The 17,581-nt window shown below is 38.0% G+C and overlaps 1 protein-coding gene across 2 annotated transcripts in view; it reads right to left on the reverse strand.

The window, feature by feature from the left end:
- Nucleotides 1-9,105: 9,105 nt before the first annotated feature.
- LOC137095010 (nectin-2-like) overlaps nucleotides 9,106-17,581 on the reverse strand; it is a 152,287-nt gene continuing 143,811 nt past the window's right edge. Inside the window, exons 9-10 of one of the 2 annotated variants that reach the window (XR_010908755.1) lie at nucleotides 12,849-15,726; nucleotides 9,106-12,036 (exon numbers count right to left, since the gene is read on the reverse strand). Coding sequence is in view for 1 of the 2 variants with exons in the window: in XM_067461152.1 (XP_067317253.1) it covers nucleotides 15,520-15,726 (207 nt within the window). In the remaining variant the exon portion in view is untranslated. Of the gene's footprint in view, nucleotides 15,727-17,581 lie in introns of both variants that reach the window. The other variant, XM_067461152.1, reaches the window with a different exon arrangement.

A 17,581-nucleotide genomic window follows, 5' to 3' on the forward strand; every position in this document is an offset into this window, starting at 1 on the left:
CTCCATCCCTATTGGCTGTTTTCCACCTTAGCCCCGCCCCTACTGCTCAATCCCGCGGTTCTATTGGGTTACGGCTTGATCAAACCACGCCCCCTGCTCCTCCTCCAAAAATCCGTGTGCTCCTCATGGCCCAGCGATGTCCCGCCTCTTCCGCTTCGTCATTGGCCCCAACCAAACCCCCTGTATGCCACGATTGGTCCAAAGGGCATCTCTTCTCGTTCTCATTGGTTGCTTTCTAAACAGAGGCGGGGAATAGGTTTCCCAACTGCCTCTGATTGGTGGAGAGCGGGATTGGCGTTCTCATTGGTTGCTCTCTAAACAGAGGCGGGGAAAAGGCGTCTCTTCGCATTCTCATTGGATGCTTTCTAAACAGAGGCGGGGAATGGGTTTCCAAACGGTCTCTGATTGGTGGAGAGCGGGATTGGCGAAAAAGGCAAGGTCAGAAGCGAAGAAACAGCCGCAAGGAAGGTCAGGTGGGCGTCCCAGAGTGCACCGCGGCCGCCATAGACGTTTCAAAGGCTAGAGCGGTAATTCAAAAGCTGTCAAGATGGCGGAAAGGATGTCGGCCATCTTTGTAGAGGAAAGGAGGATGCCCCGCGGTTGCTATGGCAACCACTGGAGCCAATCAGGGTGAGGGATTTGAACACGACGCTATCTAAGCAAACAAACAGTAATTTGAATAATGTCATGAATATTAATATATGTTAAATTGAAGGGCTCCTGGTCAAGATATAGAATGGAATATATTAAAATAAAAATAATATATTTATATTAAATAAATAGTAAAACAAATATAATAAAAATGATAAATATAAATATAATAATATATAATATAAAAATAATATAATATAATAAATAAATATAATAATAATATAAAATATAATAAATATAAATACAAATATAATAAGTAATATATTAAAATAAAAATAATATAATATATAAAATAAATAAATATGATAATATAAAAATATAATAAATATAAATATAACAATTAGTATATTAATATATTAAAATAAAAATAATAAAATATATTAAATAAATATTAAATAAATAATTTTAATATATTAAATATAATAAAATAATAAATATTAATATATTAATTAATATATTAAAATTAAAATAATATATTAAACAAGTAAAAGAAATATAATAATATAATAAATATTAATATATTAAATATAAATATAATAATTACTATATTAAAATAATATGATATTAAATAAATAAATAATATAATAAATATAAATATAATAAATATAAATATGATAATTAATACATTAAAATAAAAATAATATAATGTATTAAATAAATAATAAGTAAAACAAATATAATAATATAATAAATATAAATATAATAATCAGTATATTAAAATAAAAATAATGTAATAAATAAATAAATAATAAGTAAAACAAATATAAAAATATAAAAATATAATAAATATAAATAGAATAATTAATAAAAATAAAAATAATATAATAAATAAATAGTAAAACAAATATAATAATATAATGAATATAAATAAAAATAATATAATATATTAAAGAAATAATAAGTAAAACAAATATAATAATATAATAAATAAAAATATAATAAATAAAAATATAATAAATAATAAATAAAAATATAATAATTAATATAAATACAAATAAAAATAATATACATATTATATATAATAAATATAATAATTCAAATAATAAGTAACCCAAAAGTAATAAATTACAGAAGTAATTAAAAAAATAATATAATATATTAAATAAATAAATAGTAAAACAAATATAATAAATATAATACATATAAAGGTAATAAATATAAATATAATAATATATTAAAATAAAAAAATATAATATATTAAATAAATAAATAGTAAAACAAATATAATAATATAATAAATATAATAAATATAAAAGTAATTAATATATAAAAATAATATAATATAATATATTAAAGAAATAATAAGTATAACAAATATAATAATATAATAAATATAAATATAATAATTAATATATAAAAATAATATAATGTATTAAATCAATAATAAGTAAAACAAATATAATAAGATAATAAATATAAATATAATAAATATAAATATAATAAATAATATATAAAAATAATATAATGTATTAAAAATTAATAAGTAAAAGAAATATAATAATAATATAATATAATAAATATAAATATAAAATATAAATATAATAATATAATAAATATAATAAATATAAATATAATAAGTAATATATTAAAATAAAAATAATATAATATATTAAATAAATAGTAAAAGAAATATAATAATATAATAAATATAAATCTAATAATTAATATATAAAATAATATAATATAATAAATAAAAAAGTAAAACAAATATAATAATATAATAATATAATGATTGATATATAAAAATAAAAATAATATAATATATTAAATAAATAATAAGTAAAACAAATATAATAATATAATAAATATATAAAAATAAAAATAATATAATATATTAAATAAATAATAAGTAAAACAAATAATATAATAAATATAAATCTAATAATTAATATATTAAAATAAAATAATATGATATATTAAATAAATAATAAGTAAAACAAATATAATAATATAATAAATATATAAAAATAAAAATAATATAATATATTAAATAAATAATAAGTAAAACAAATAATATAATAAATATAAATCTAATAATTAATATATTAAAATAAAATAATATGATATATTAAATAAATAATAAGTAAAACAAATATAATAATATAGTAAATATAAACATAATAATTAATATAAATATAAATAAAAATAATATACATATAAATATAATAATTCAAATAATAAGTATCCCAAAAGTAATAATTTATATAATTTAAAATAAATATAAATATTTCAATATATATAATATAATTATAATTGCAAATAATAATGAATAATTATAATAAAATACTATAATAATATAGTACATAATTAATATAATATATAATAAAAATAATAAAATAAAATATTTTAAAATATAACACATATAATTGAATATAGTAATTTAAAATAAATGTAATATAAATATTTTAATATACATAATATAATATATTAAAATAATATACATATTATGTATAATAAATATAATAATTTAAATCATAAGTATCCAAAAATAATAATTGATAAACTTTGAAATAAATATAATATATTGTGATATATATAATTATAATAATTGCAAATAATAATGAATTACTATAATATAATACATAATTAATGTAACATATAATAAAATTTAATAAATAAAATAAAATATATTTTACAATATAACACATACAATTGTATATAATCATTTAAAATATATGTAATATAAATATTGTAATATATATCTAATATGATTATAATAATTACAAATAATAACGAATAATTATAATAAAATAATTAATATGATATAATTGTTGTTGTTGTTCATTCGTTCAGTCGTCTCCGACTCTTCGTGACCTCCTGGACCAGCCCACGCCAGAGCTCCCTGTCGGCCGTCACCACCCCCAGCTCCTTCAAGGTCAGTCCAGTCACTTCAAGGATGCCATCCATCCATCTTGCCCTTGGTCGGCCCCTCTTCCTTTTGCCTTCCACTTTCCCCAGCATCATTCCCTTCTCTAGGCTTTCCTGTCTCCTCATGATGTGGCCAAAGGACTTCCACTTTCCCTCTATTCTCCTTCCCTCCAGTGAGCAGCCGGGCTTTCTTTCCTGAAGGATGGACTGGTTGGATCTTCTCGCCGTCCAAGGCACGCTCAGCACTTTCCTCCAGCACCCGCCTCATAGGAAACCTGCTACAAAACAGGAGCTTTTTTGTTGAGTTCCAGGGCCAGAGAAGCAGATGGCGGAAACAGAAGAACGGCCTGCCTCAGGGGAGCGTGCTTGCTCCATCCATGTTCAACATCTACACAAATGACCAGCCACTGCCAGAAGGGACAGAGAGCTTCATCTATGCTGATGATCGTGCCATTACCGCTCAAGCAGGGAGCTTTGAGATGGTTGAACAGAAGCTCTCCGAAGCTCTAGGTGCCCTTACTGCCTATTACAGGGAAAACCAGCTGATCCCTAATCCATCCAAAACACAGACATGTGCCTTTCATCTCAAGAACAGACAAGCATCCCGAGCTCTGAGGATTATTACCTGGGAAGGAATCCCACGGGAGCATTGCAGCACACCCAAATCCCTGGGAGTCACTCTGGACCGTGCTCTGACCTACAAGAAGCACTGCCTGAACATCAAGCAAAAAGTGGGCGCTAGAAACAATATCATACGAAAGCTGATTGGCACAACCTGGGGATCACAACCAGACACAGTGAAGACATCTGCCCTTTTGGAAGACAGGAAAAGAGATTGAAAGATGGACCCAAAGCCAACCTGAAAAACTGTGGCATAGATACTGAGAGAGGACTGGGAAGCCCTGGCTCTTGAGCTCTCCAGCTGGAGGTCAGCTGTGACCAGCAGTGCTGCGGAATTTGAAGAAGCACAAATAGGAGAAACAAAAAAAAAAAAACCTTCCCAGTAGAGTTTGGAAAAAAATGCAATTTATTTTGTAAAGAAATAATAGCATCATTACAAAGTTATTTATTTTAAAAACAAACAAACAAACAAAGAAATCCCCTCCTTGAAATGGGAGCATTCAGTAGTGTCAAAAAGGGACGTTTTGGGGGGTCGGATTTTGGGGGGAAGGCACTGAATGCTTATGTGCATCACAATCAATCGTTTTCTTGTCCGGATCCTAAGGTTCGGAAGCGGAACAACTATAACATCATCATCATCATCATCATCATCATCATCATCATCTCCATCATCGTTACCTTCATCTGAATTGAGAACCACCGTGTGGATCCGAACCCGTGTCCGGAGGTAAAGCAGAAATAGCAGCGGAGGGGTCGGTCTGTACCATACGTTGGGACGGCTACGTCGATTCGTTTAGTTTAACGAAAGTATTACAAAAAATATAAAAACTGGGGAAAATGGGGAAAGAAGGCATTGCGGAAAACCAATAGGAAACCTGCCTCCCAAAAAATGACATTTTCCTGCCAATTTCTAACATTGCAACAACTTAAAATGGGATGCAAAGGGCGAGTGATGGGAATATGGCAGATTCTCAGTTCACTGGCATAGGAATTGGTAGATCCCTGATTAATAATAATAATAATAATAATAATAATAGAATGGGATGCAAAGGGCGAGCGATAGGAATATTGCAGATTCTCAGTTCACTAGCATAGGAATTGGTAGATCCCTGATTAATAATAAAAATAATAAAAATAATAATATTGCTTATTATAATTATTTTAATTAGAATTTATATAATAATAATAATAATAATAATAAAATAATAGAGTTGGAAGAATAATGGGATAGTAGAGTTGGAAGGGACCAACTCCATTCATTAGAAAATATTATTATTATTATTATATTATATTATTATTAATAATAATAATAGAATAATAGAATTGGAAGAATTATGGTATACTAGAGTTGGAAGAGTCCGACTCCATTAATTAGCAAATATAATAATAATATTTATTATTAATATTATTATTATAAATTATATTATTATTATTATTATTATTATTATTATTATAGAGTTGGAAGAATAATGGAATACTAGAGTCGGAAGAGACCGACTCCATTAATTAGCAAATATAATAATTAATATAATTTATAATAATAATAATAATAATAATAGTTGGAAGAATAATGGAATACTAGAGTTGGAAGAGACCAACTCCATTACAATAATAATAATAATAATAATAATAATAATAATAATTAATAATTACATAATTATATAATAAAGAATTATATAAATTATAATAATAATGCTACTTATAATTATTTTAATTAGAATTTATATAATTATATAATTAATATATTATTATTATTATTATTATTATTATTATTAATAGAATGATAGAGTTGGAAGAATAATGGAATACTAGAGTTGGAAGAGACCAACTCCATTAATTAGCAAATAGTATTATTATTATTATAAATAAAAATGACATAATAATATAATAATATAATAATTTCTATTTATTTATTTATTTATCGTGTCATCAGCAACCAGACATTTGATATAATATAATAATAATAATAATAAATAAGTTATATAAATTATATTTAAAAATAATTATAAGCATAATAATAATAATGCTTATGATAATTATTTTAATTAATTTTATGTAATTATATAGTTTATATAATTTATTATTATTATTATTATTATTATTATAGAAGAATAATAGAATTCTAGAGTTGGAAGAGACCAACTCCATTAATTATTATGATGATTATAAATTATAATTACATAATAATGAGAATAATAATTATATAAATTATAATTTAAAATAATTATAATAAGCATAATAATAATAATGCTTATTATAATTATTTTAATTATAATTAATATAATTAATATAATTAATTAATAATAATAATAGAATAATAGAGTTGGAAGAATAATGGAATACTAGAGTTGGAAGAGACCGACTCCATTAATTAGCAAATATAATTATAATAATTATTATAAATTATAATTACATAATTACATTATATATATATATATATATATATATATATAATTTAAAATAATTATAATAAGCATAATAATAATGCTTATTATAATTATTTTAATTATAATTGGAATATATGTGGATTGGTAAGTGCTATATATATATATATATATATATATGATTACCCTATGCAACACATTCCTGGGTTATCAATGTCATTTCCTAATTGGATCAATAATAAAAGACGAAGCCGCCGTTGGCACAATGGGTTAAATCCTTGTGCCGACAGGAACTGCTGACCGATCGGTGGTTTGAATCTGGGGAGCAGGGTCGGTGGGTCAAATCTGGGGAGCAGGGTGAGCTCTCGCCTGTCAGCTCCAGCTTCCCATGCAGGGACATGAGAGAAGCCTCCCACAGGATGGCAACCAGCATTCATGGGAATTGATAAGATGCCAGATTATTATTATTATTATTATTATTATTATTATTGCCTTTGAGTCAAGCAGTACTCATGGTGCATGGTAAATACTGTAAAAACAACAACAACAACAACAACAACAACACAGTATTCTTTGAGTTAACCAGAATTAATTGGGATTAGTAGATGCCAGATTATTATTATTGTGATTCTTATTTGAAGTATTTTTCTTTTTTGGAGGGGGGGGGGGTCTTATGCCGGTTGCTTGAGAGTCTATTGCATGAACTGAGAGTCTGCTGCATAAATGGGAGTCTGTTGCATAAACACAACATATGGAAGAAATCCACAATCTGAACTATTTTGGGGGGGCTTTTTGATGCAATGCTACAAATTTCGGGGTTCCCATTAGGAACCAATGGCTTTCTTTCGTCCCCACCTTGAACCCATTCAAAAAAATAATACACAAACCCAACCCCAAACCATTCACATTTTCGGGCCAGGAATCGCCTGGACTCTTTTGAGTTGTAGTTTCAACATTTCAAGTACTAAACCGGAGTCTGGACAAGGGCTGGAAGGAGGAGGGAGTGCGATTCCCATCATCCCCAAGACAACACAGGTCGGGAAAGAGCCCCATGCTTTCCCTTTGCGTCTCCTTTCTGGAGTGTGAAATGCATTGGAGGAACTAGAAATCCCTAGATGGTAGGCTCTACGGTGCAAAGTTGACCATGGGATTGCACCGGAGAATCTACATCACGCATTGGCAAATTTTGGCCATCGAGATGTTTTGGACTTCAACTCCCACAATTCCGAACAGCCAGCATGAATCCTACAGTGCAGGTTCACCCAGGAATGGCTAAAAGACCTTGCAAAATTACAAATCCCAGAATCTGGTAGGATAGAGGCAGTTAAGACCTTGCAAAATTACAAATCCCAGAATCCGGTAGGATAGAGCCAGTTCAAGAGGTGACAAATTAATTGCATGTATCGTTCTGCATAATCGATGCACCCAGAGAAAGAGAAGGACCTTGCAAAACTAGAACTCCCAAGATCACTTTGCACTGACCCATCCATGCCAGTGGTATCCAAAATGCACATCATTCTCCAATATAGATACACCTAGAGAAGGTAAAGGACCTTGCAAAACTACAACATCCAATATCCCTTTGCACTGACCCATCCATGACAACACTGCACATCATTCCCATTGATGCAGCCAGAGAAGGTAAAGGACCTTGCAAAACTACAACTCCCAAGATCATGTTGCACCGACCCATCTCAATCTCAAACTACAAGAGAGAGGATTCCATCTGAACACGAGGAAGAACTTCCTGACTGTGAGAGCCGTTCAGCAGTGGAACTCTCTGCCCCGGAGTGTGGTGGAGGCTCCTTCTTTGGAGTCTTTTAAACAGAGGCTAGATGGCCATCTGTCAGGGGTGATTTGAATGCAATATTCCTGCTTCTTGGCAGAATGGGGTTGGACTGGACGATGGCCCAGGAGGTCTCTTCCAACTCAAGGATTCTAGGATTCTATGATTCTATGCCAGCAGTATCCAAAATGCACATCACACTCCAATATAGTTGCACCCAGGGAAGGCAAAAGACCTTGCAAAATTACAACTCCCAATATCCCGTTGCACTAACCCATTCATGCCAACACTGCACATATTGCCCATAGATGCACCTAGAAAAGGCAAAGGACCTTGCAAAACTACAACTCCCAAGATCCCGTTACACTGAACCTTCCATGACAACACTGCACATCATTCCCATTGATGCAGCCAGAGAAGGCAAAGGACCTTGCAAAACTATAACTCCCAAGATCCCGTTACACTGAACCATCCATGCCAGCGGTATCCAAAATGCGCATCATTCCCCAATATAGTTGCACCCAGGGAAGGAAAAGGACTTTGCAAAACTACAACTCCCAATATCCCGTTGCACTGACCCATCCATGCCAACACTGCACATCATTCCCATAGATGCGCCCAGAGAAGGCAAAGGACCTTGCAAAACTACAACTCCCAAGATCCTGTTGTGTTGACCCATCCATGCCAGAGGTGCCAAACTGTACATGTTAGGAATTGTGGGAGTTGAATTCCAAAACACCTGGAGGGCCAAAGGTTGCCCATGCCTGACCTAGAGATTCCCAGAGAGGTCTTTAAAACAAGAGAATGTGTTTTGATGGATTGATTTTCCACTTTCGTGGGGGTCCTGCCCCTATAAACCCCACGAAAAAGAAGTCCAAGAGCAGGACCTTGGTTGCCAAGGAGGTCGACTTGATTTGAGTGAATTTGGAGACAGGAGCCCCAGCTGGAAGTCCAAGAAGGCACCAAAGCTCATTTGGTATCCTCTGGAGAAGTTAGTAGGATGTGAAATCACCAGTTCTTTTGTGTGTGTGTGTGTGTGTGTGTGTGTGTGTGTGTGTGTGTGTGTGTTGGAAACGGTAGACCCAGCTGCCCTCACCATCAGGAAGAACATCTCCAGAAGCAGGACCTGGTCGACTTGACTTTGTGTGTGTGTGTGTTGGAAATGGTAGACCCAGCTGCCCTCACCATCAGGAAGAACATCTCCAAAAGCAGGACCTGATTGACTTGACTTTGTGTTTGTGTTGGAAATGGTAGACCCAGCTGCCCTCACCATCAGGAAGAACATCTCCAGAAGCAGGACCTGGTCGACTTGACTTTGTGTGTGTGTGTGCTGGAAATGGTAGACCCAGCTGCCCTCACCATCAGGAAGAACATCTTCAAAAGCAGGACCTGATTGACTTGACTTTGTGTGTGTGTGTGTTTGGAAATGGTAGATCCAGCTGCCCTCACCATCAGGAAGAACATCTCCAGAAGCAGGACCTGGTTGACTTGACTTTGTGTTTGTGTTGGAAATGGTAGACCCAGCTGCCCTAACCATCAGGAAGAACATCTCCAAAAGGAGGACATGGTTGACTTGACTTTGTGTGTGCTTGTGTGTGTGTGTGTGTTGGAAATGGTAGACCCAGCTGCCCTAACCATCAGGAAGAACATCTCCAAAAGGAGGACATGGTTGACTTGACTTTGTGTGTGCTTGTGTGTGTGTGTGTGTGTGTGTGTGTTGGAAATGGTAGACCCAGCTGCCCTAACCATCAGGAAGAACATCTCCAAAAGGAGGACATGGTTGACTTGACTTTGTGTGTGTTTGCGTGTGTGTGTTGGAAATGGTAGACCCAGCTGCCCTCACCATCAGGAAGAACATCTCCAGAAGCAGGACCTGGTTGACTTGACTGTGTTTGCGTGTGTGTGTGTTGGAAATGGTAGACAAAGCTGCCCTCACCATCAGGAAGAACATCTCCAAAAGGAGGACCTGGCTGACTTGATTTTGTGTGTGTCTATGTGTGTGTGTGTGTGGGTGTGTGTGTGGGTTGGAAATGGTAGACCCAGCTGCCATGACTGCAAGGAAGAAAAGTCCAAAGGCAGTTGGTTGCCAATTAGGTCTGTTTTGGAGGGAAGAGAGTGGAAAGAAGAAAGGAGGAGGGGAGAAGGAAGAAGAGAGGAAGGAAAGGAGGGAGGAAAAAGGAAGAATTGAGGAAGGAAGGAGAGAGGGAGGAAGAAGAGAGGACAGAAGGAGGGAGGGAGGGAGGAAGAAAGGAGGAAGGAAGAGGGAAGAAGAGAGGAAGAAAGGAAAGATGGAGGAAAAAAGGAAGGAGGAAGAATTCAGAAAGGAAGAATTGAAGAAGGAAGGAAGGAGGGAGGGAGGAAAGAAGGATGGGGAGGAAGGAGAGAAGGAAGGGAGGGAGGAAAGAAGGGAGGGAGGGAGAAGGGAGGAAGGAGGGAGGAAGAAGGGAGTGAGGAAGAAGGAATGAAGGATTGAACAAGTGAGGAAGAAAGGAGGGAGGAAAGAAGAAGGGAGGGAGAAAGGAGGAAGGAAGGAGGGAAGAAGAAGGGGGAAAAGAAGAAGGAACAAATGAGGGAGGGAGGTAGAAGGGAGGAAGAATGAAGAGAGGAAAGAAGAAGGGAGGAAGGAAGACCACTAGAAAGGCAGGACCTGATTGCAAAATGGATCTACCGTGTGTGTGTGTGTGTGTGTGTGTGTGTGTGTGTGTGTGTGTGTGTGTTTTGGAGACAGTCACCATACTTTTCATGAACCTTCCCAGATCGAAAAGTCCAAGATGGCACCGAAACTCAATTGGCATCCTTTGGAGAAGTCAGTAGGATGAAAAAAATCACAAGTGTTTCAGGTGCATGTTGGAGACGGGATTCACAGCTGTCACGGCCACCGGGAAGAGACGTCCGAAAGAAGGACCTTTTTTTGCCACGCAGGTCTGCTTGACTTTTGCGAGTGTTTTGGAAACAGCAGCCACCGCTGCCATGACCACCAAAATGGAAATCTCCAAGAGCAGAACTTCATTGACAAATGGATCTTCTTTGACTTGGTGTGTTTGATGGGGATGGTCACCATGACCATGGGGATGGTCACCATGAGAAGGCACCGAAGTGCATTTGGCATCCTTTGGAGAAATCAGTATGAAGGGGGGGGGGGGAACAATCACGAGTGTTTCATGTGCATGTTGGAGACAGGAGCCAACAGAAAGAGAAGTTTAAAAGCAGGACCTGGTTGCCAAGTGTGTCTACTTGGAGATGTGTTTTGGAGATGGTAGTTGCAGGTGAATGAATGCAAAGTGCCATGCAAAATGACTAGTTCTTTGTGTGTGTTTTGGAGATGGTGGCCACATCTGCAACAATCAGAAATCTCCAGAAGCAGGAACTGCTTGCCAAGCGTGTCCCCTTGACTTTGTGTTTTGGAGACGGAAGCCACAGCTGAAAGGAAAATCTAAGAAGGCACCTAAACTCATTTGGCATCTTTTGGATAAGTTAGTTGGGAGAAAAAATAAATAGTTCTTTTGCTTGTGGAGTGGAATGTGTTGCCACAGCTGCCACGGCTACCACAAAGAAAAGTCAAAAAGCAGAACCTGGTTGACACATGGATCTAGTTGACTTTTGCGAGAGCTTTGGAGATGGTCACCATCAGAAATCTCCCAAAGCAGGAAGTGGTTGCCAGATGCGTCCATCTCCTTGAGTTTGTGTTTTGAAGCCACAGTGGAAAGGAAAAGTCCAAGAAGGCACCTCTGGGAGAGTTAGTAGAATGCAAAATAATGATAATAATAATAATAACTCATTATTTTTTAGCCACCAGAATGGAAGGCTAAAGAAGCACCTATTTGCCAAGTGGATCTACTTGATTTGGTGTATGTTTTGGAAACAGTAGCCACCGCTGACATGACTTCCAGAAAGAAATATCCAAAAGTTCAGGACCTGATTGCCAACTTTTGTGAGTGTGTTGGAGATGCCATGGTTGCCAAGGGGGTCCGTTTTGGAGATGGAAGCCACAGCTGAAAGGAAAGTCCAAGAAGGCACCTAAGCTTATTTGGCATCCAAACATGAGGAAGAACTTCCTGACTGTGAGAGCCATTCAGCAGAGGAACGCTCTGCCCCGGAGTGTGGTGGAGGCTCCTTCTTTGGAAGCTTTTCAACAGAGGCTGGATGGCCATCTGTCAGGGGTGCTTGGAATGCAATATTCCTGCTTCTTGGCAGAATGGGGTTGGACTGGATGGCCCATGAGGTCTCTTCCAACTCTAGGATTCCTCGGGAAGATGTAGTAGGATGCAAACAAAATCACTCGTTCTTTTTTGCCATGGCAACGAGAAGGAAAAGTAGATCTACATGAATTGGTGTGTGTTTTGCAAACAGTAGCCACATCTGTCATGACCACCAGAAATAAATCTCCAAAAGCAGGACCTGGTTGCCAAATGGGTTTTCTTAACTATTCTTTGGAGTGTGTTGGAAATGGCATGACCCCTGGAAAGTGAAGTCCAAAAGCAGGATTTGGTTGCCAAGTGGATCCATTTTGGAGCTGAAAGGAAAGTCCAAGAAGGCACCTAAACTCATTTGGCATCCTCTGGAAGATGTAGTAGGGTGCAAACAAAATCGCTCGTTCTCATCTGCCATGGCCACCAGAAAGAAAAGTAGATCTACATGAATTGGTGTTTGTTTTGGAAACAGTAGCCACATCTGCCATGACTACCAGAAAGAAATCTCCAAAAGTGGGACCTGATTGCCAAATGGGTCTTCGTAACCTTTGTTTAGAGTGTGTTGGAGATGCCATGACCCCTAAAAAGTGAAGTCCAAAAGCAGAACTTGGTTGCCAAGTGGATCTGTTTTGGAGCTGAAAGGAAAGTCCAAAAAGCACCTAAGCTTATCTGACATCCTCTGGAAGATGTTTGGAGTATGTTGGAGATGCCATGACCCCTAGAAAGTGAAGTCCAAAAGCAGGACTTGGTTGCCAAGTGGATCCGTTTTGGAGACAGAAGCCACAGCTGAAAGGAAAATCCAGGAAGGCACCTAATCTCATTTGGCATCCTCTGGAAGATGTAGTAGGATGCACACAAAATCACTCGTTCTTTTCTGCCATGGCCACCAGAAAGAAAAGTAGATCTACATGAATTGGTGTGTGTTTTGGAAACAGTAGTCACACCTGCCATGACCATGAGAAGGAAATCTCCAAAAGCAGGACATGATTGCCAAATGGGTCTTCTTAACCTTTGTTTGGAGTGCGTTGGAGATGGCATGACTCCTAGAAAGTCAAGTCCAAAAGAAGGACTTGGTTGCCAAGTGGATCCGTTTTAGAGACGAAAGCCACCGCTGAAAGGAAAGTCCAGGAAGACACCTAATCTCATTTGGCATCCTCTGGAAGATGTAATAGGATGCAAACAAAATCACTCGTTCTTTTCTGGCATGGCCACCAGAAAGAAATCTCCAAAGGTAGGATCTGATTGCCAAATGGGTCTTCTTAATTTTTGATTGGAGTGTGATGGAGATGGCATTTCCCTTGGAAAGTGAAGTCCAAAAGCAGGACTTGGTTGCCAAGTGGATCCGTTTTGGAGCTGAAAGGAAAGTCCAAGAAGGCACCTAAACTCATTTGGCATCCTCTGGAAGATATAGTAGGATGCAAACAAAATCACTCGTTCTTTTCTGCCACGGCCACCAGAAAGAAAAGTAGATCTACATGAACTGGTGTTTGTTTTGGAAACAGTAGCCACATCTGTCATGACCATGAGAAGGAAATCTCCAAAAGTAGCACCTGATTGCCAAATGGTTCCCCTTAACCTTTTGTTTGGAGTGTTTTGGAGATGCCATCACCCCTAGAAAGTGAAGTCCAAAAGCAGGACTTGGTTGCCAAGTGGATCCGTTTTGGAGCTGAAAGGAAAGTCCAAGAAGGCACCTAAACTCATTTGGCATCCTCTGGAAGATGTTTTGAGTGTGTTGGAGATGCCATGACCCCTAGAAAGTGAAGTCCAAAAGCAGGACTTGGTTGCCAAGTGGATCCGTTTTGGAGACGAAAGCCACAGCTGAAAGGAAAGTCCAGGAAGGCACCTAACCTCATTTGGCATCCTCTGGAAGATGTAGTAGGATGCATACAAAATCACTCGTTCTTTTCTGATATGGCCACCAGAAAGAAAATACATATTTGCCAAGTAGATCTGGTGTGTGTTCTGGAAATAGTAGCCACATCTGTCATGACCCCTGGAAAGTGAAGTCCAAAAGCAGGTCTTGGATTGCCAAGTGGATCCGTTTTGGAGACAGGAGCCACAGTTGAAAGGAAAGTCCAAGAAGGCACCTAAGCTTATTTGGCATCCTCTGGAAGATGTAGTAGGATGCAAACAAAATCACTTGTTCTTTTCTGCCATGGCCACCTGGTCTTAACCTTTGTTTGGAGTGTGTTGGAGATGCCATGACCTCTAGAAAGTGAAGTCCAAAAGCAGGACTTGATTGCCAAGTGGATCTGTTTTGGAGCTGAAAGGAAAGTCCAAGAAGGCACCTAACTTCATTTGGCATCCTCTGGAAGATGTAGTAGGATGCAAACAAAATCACTCGTTCTTTTCTGCCATGGCCACCTGATTGCCAAATGGGTCTCCTCAACCTTTGTTTGGAGTGTGTTGGAGATGCCGTGACCTCTAGAAAGTGAAGTCCAAAAGCAGGACTTGGTTGCCAAGTGGATCCGTTTTGGAGACGAAAGCCACAGCTGAAAGGAAAGTCCAGGAAGGCACCTAACCTCATTTGGCATCCTCTGGAAGATGTAGTAGGATGCACACAAAATCACTTGTTCTCTTCTGCCATGGCCACCAGAATTGGTGTGTGTTTTGGAAACAGTAGCCACATCTGCCATGACCACCAGAAGGAAATCTCCAAAAACAGGACCTGATTGCCAAATGGGTCTCCTTAACTTTTGTTTGGAGTGTGTTGGAGGTGCTATGACCCCTAGAAAGTGGGGTCCAAAAGCAGGACTTGGTTGCCAAGTGGATCCGTTTTGGAGACAGAAGCCACAGCTGAACCGAGTGTCCATTTGGCACCGTTTGGAGAAGTTAGTTGGAAGAAGAAGAGGGAAAAAAATCACTCGATTTTGGATGGATGGAATAAAGCAGAAGAATGGAGTCAGAAGGATGTCCCTGGGCATCGTAAGGCACCTGCAAGAGAACTGGACGTCTGACCAAGGGGCACGTTGCGTGGTCAAGAGTGGGTAAAGGACGACGACGGCATCCTTCTCCGGCCTCAGACGTACATGGCCCTGGACATCACAAAGGCCTTGTCGGTGGGCAGCGGGGTCAAGGCGGTCTCGTCCTCCATGGCTGGGAAGGAGAGCCCATCGTAAATGGGGTTGATCTGGTCCAAATAGTCGTCGTCCTCCAAGCCGGGCCCGGCTTCGCTGACCGCCTCCCGCTCCTCCAGCGTGGGCAGTTCGTGGTACCGGGGGGCATCCTGCGGAAAGGAAAGGAAGGATGAAAGGGGGCATTCCTTTGGCGTTCCTCCTTTTCCTCACCTTTGTCGCCTCGTCCTTCGAAGCTCTGAAAGTGACTGAAGTTGTCATGGGATTGTATTGTCGAAGGCTTTCATGGCTGGAATCACTAGGTTCTTGTGGGTTTTTTCGGGCTATAGGGCCATGTTCTAGAGGCATTCTCTCCTGACGTTTCGCCTGCATCTATGGCAAGCATCCTCAGAGGTAGTGAGGTCTGTTGGAATTAGGACAATGGGTTTATATATCTGTGGAATGACCAGGGTGGGGCAAAGAGCTCTTCTCTGCTGGAGCTAGGTGTGAATGTTTCAGCTGACCACCTTCATTAGCATTTGAAGGCCTGCCTGAGCCTGAGAAAATCTTTTGTTGAGAGGTGTTAAGATGTGCCTGGTTGTTTCCTCTCTGCTGTTTTGCTGTTGTAATCTCAACAAAAGATTTTCCCAGGCTCAGCCAGGCCTTCAAATGCTAATGAAGGTGGTCAGTTGTAACATTCACACCTAGCTCCAGCAGAGAAGAGCTCTTTGCCCCACCCCAGCCATTCCACAGATATATAAACCCATTTTTCCTAATTCCAACCTCTGAGGATGCTTGCCATAGATGCAGGCGAAACGTCAGGAGAAATGCCTCTAGAACATGGCCCTATAGCCCGAAAAAAACCCACAAGAACCTTGTCATGGGATTGCTTTGGAGCAGGCATGGGCCAACTTTGGCCCTCTTACCGGCTGCTGGGAATTGTGGGAGTCGAAGTCCAAAACACCCAGAAAGCCAAAGCTTTCCCATGTCTATTTTAGAGCATTCCCAAAGCATGTTTTGTCGAAGGCTAACATGGCTGGAATCGCTGGGTTGCGGTGCGTTTTTTGGGCTGTATGGCTATGTTCTAGTAGCATTCTCTCCTGACGTTTTGCCTGCATCTATGACTGGCATCTTCTGTTGGCAGTGAAGCAAGCGGAGTGTGTATATCCCCGTGGAATAATGTCCAGGGTGGGAGAAAAAGTGCTCATTGGTTTGAAGCAAGTGTGAATGTTGCAATTAGCCAGCTTGAATAGCATTGAGTAGTCAATTAGTGAGGGTATCTGCAGAGAAGTAGCCTGGCACGGGTGAGTTGAATGCAATATTCCTGCTTTTTGGCAGAATGGGGTTGGACTGGATGGCCCATGAGGTCTCTTCCAACTCTTTGATTCTATGATTCTATGGCTGTTGTTGCCTGGAGGCATCCTCTTTTGGGGAGGTGTTAACTGGCACTTGGGTGTTCACTGTCTGGAGTTCTCCTGTTTCTGGGTGGCGTTCCATATTTACTATCTTGATTTCCTGCTTCTTGGCAGGGGGTTGGACTGGATAGCCCATGAGGCCTCTTCCAACTCTTTGATTCTATGATTCTATGGCTGTTGTTGCCTGGAGGCATCCTCTTTTGGGGAGGTGTTAACTGGCACTTGGGTGTTCACTGTCTGGAGTTCTCCTGTTTCTGGGTGGCGTTCCATATTTACTATCTTGATTTCCTGCTTCTTGGCAGGGGGTTGGACTGGATAGCCCATGAGGCCTCTTCCAACTCTTTGATTCTATGATTCTATGGCTGTTGTTGCCTGGAGGCATCCTCTTTTGGGGAGGTGTTAACTGGAACTTGGGTGTTTGCTGTCGGGAGTTCTCCTGTTGCTGAGTGGCATTCCATATTTACTATCTTGATTCTGGTAAAACCATGGAAATGGACAAAATCTGGTTGCCAAAAAATACCAGAATCAAAACAGTCAATAAGGAACGCCACTCAGAAGAAGTCCAGACAACAAACAACAAAAGTGCCAGTCGTAGTGTTTGTTTTTATGTGAC

The sequence above is a fragment of the Anolis sagrei genome, chromosome X, assembly GCF_037176765.1.
Source record: "Anolis sagrei isolate rAnoSag1 chromosome X, rAnoSag1.mat, whole genome shotgun sequence".
NCBI classification, from domain to species: Eukaryota; Metazoa; Chordata; class Lepidosauria; order Squamata; family Dactyloidae; genus Anolis; species Anolis sagrei.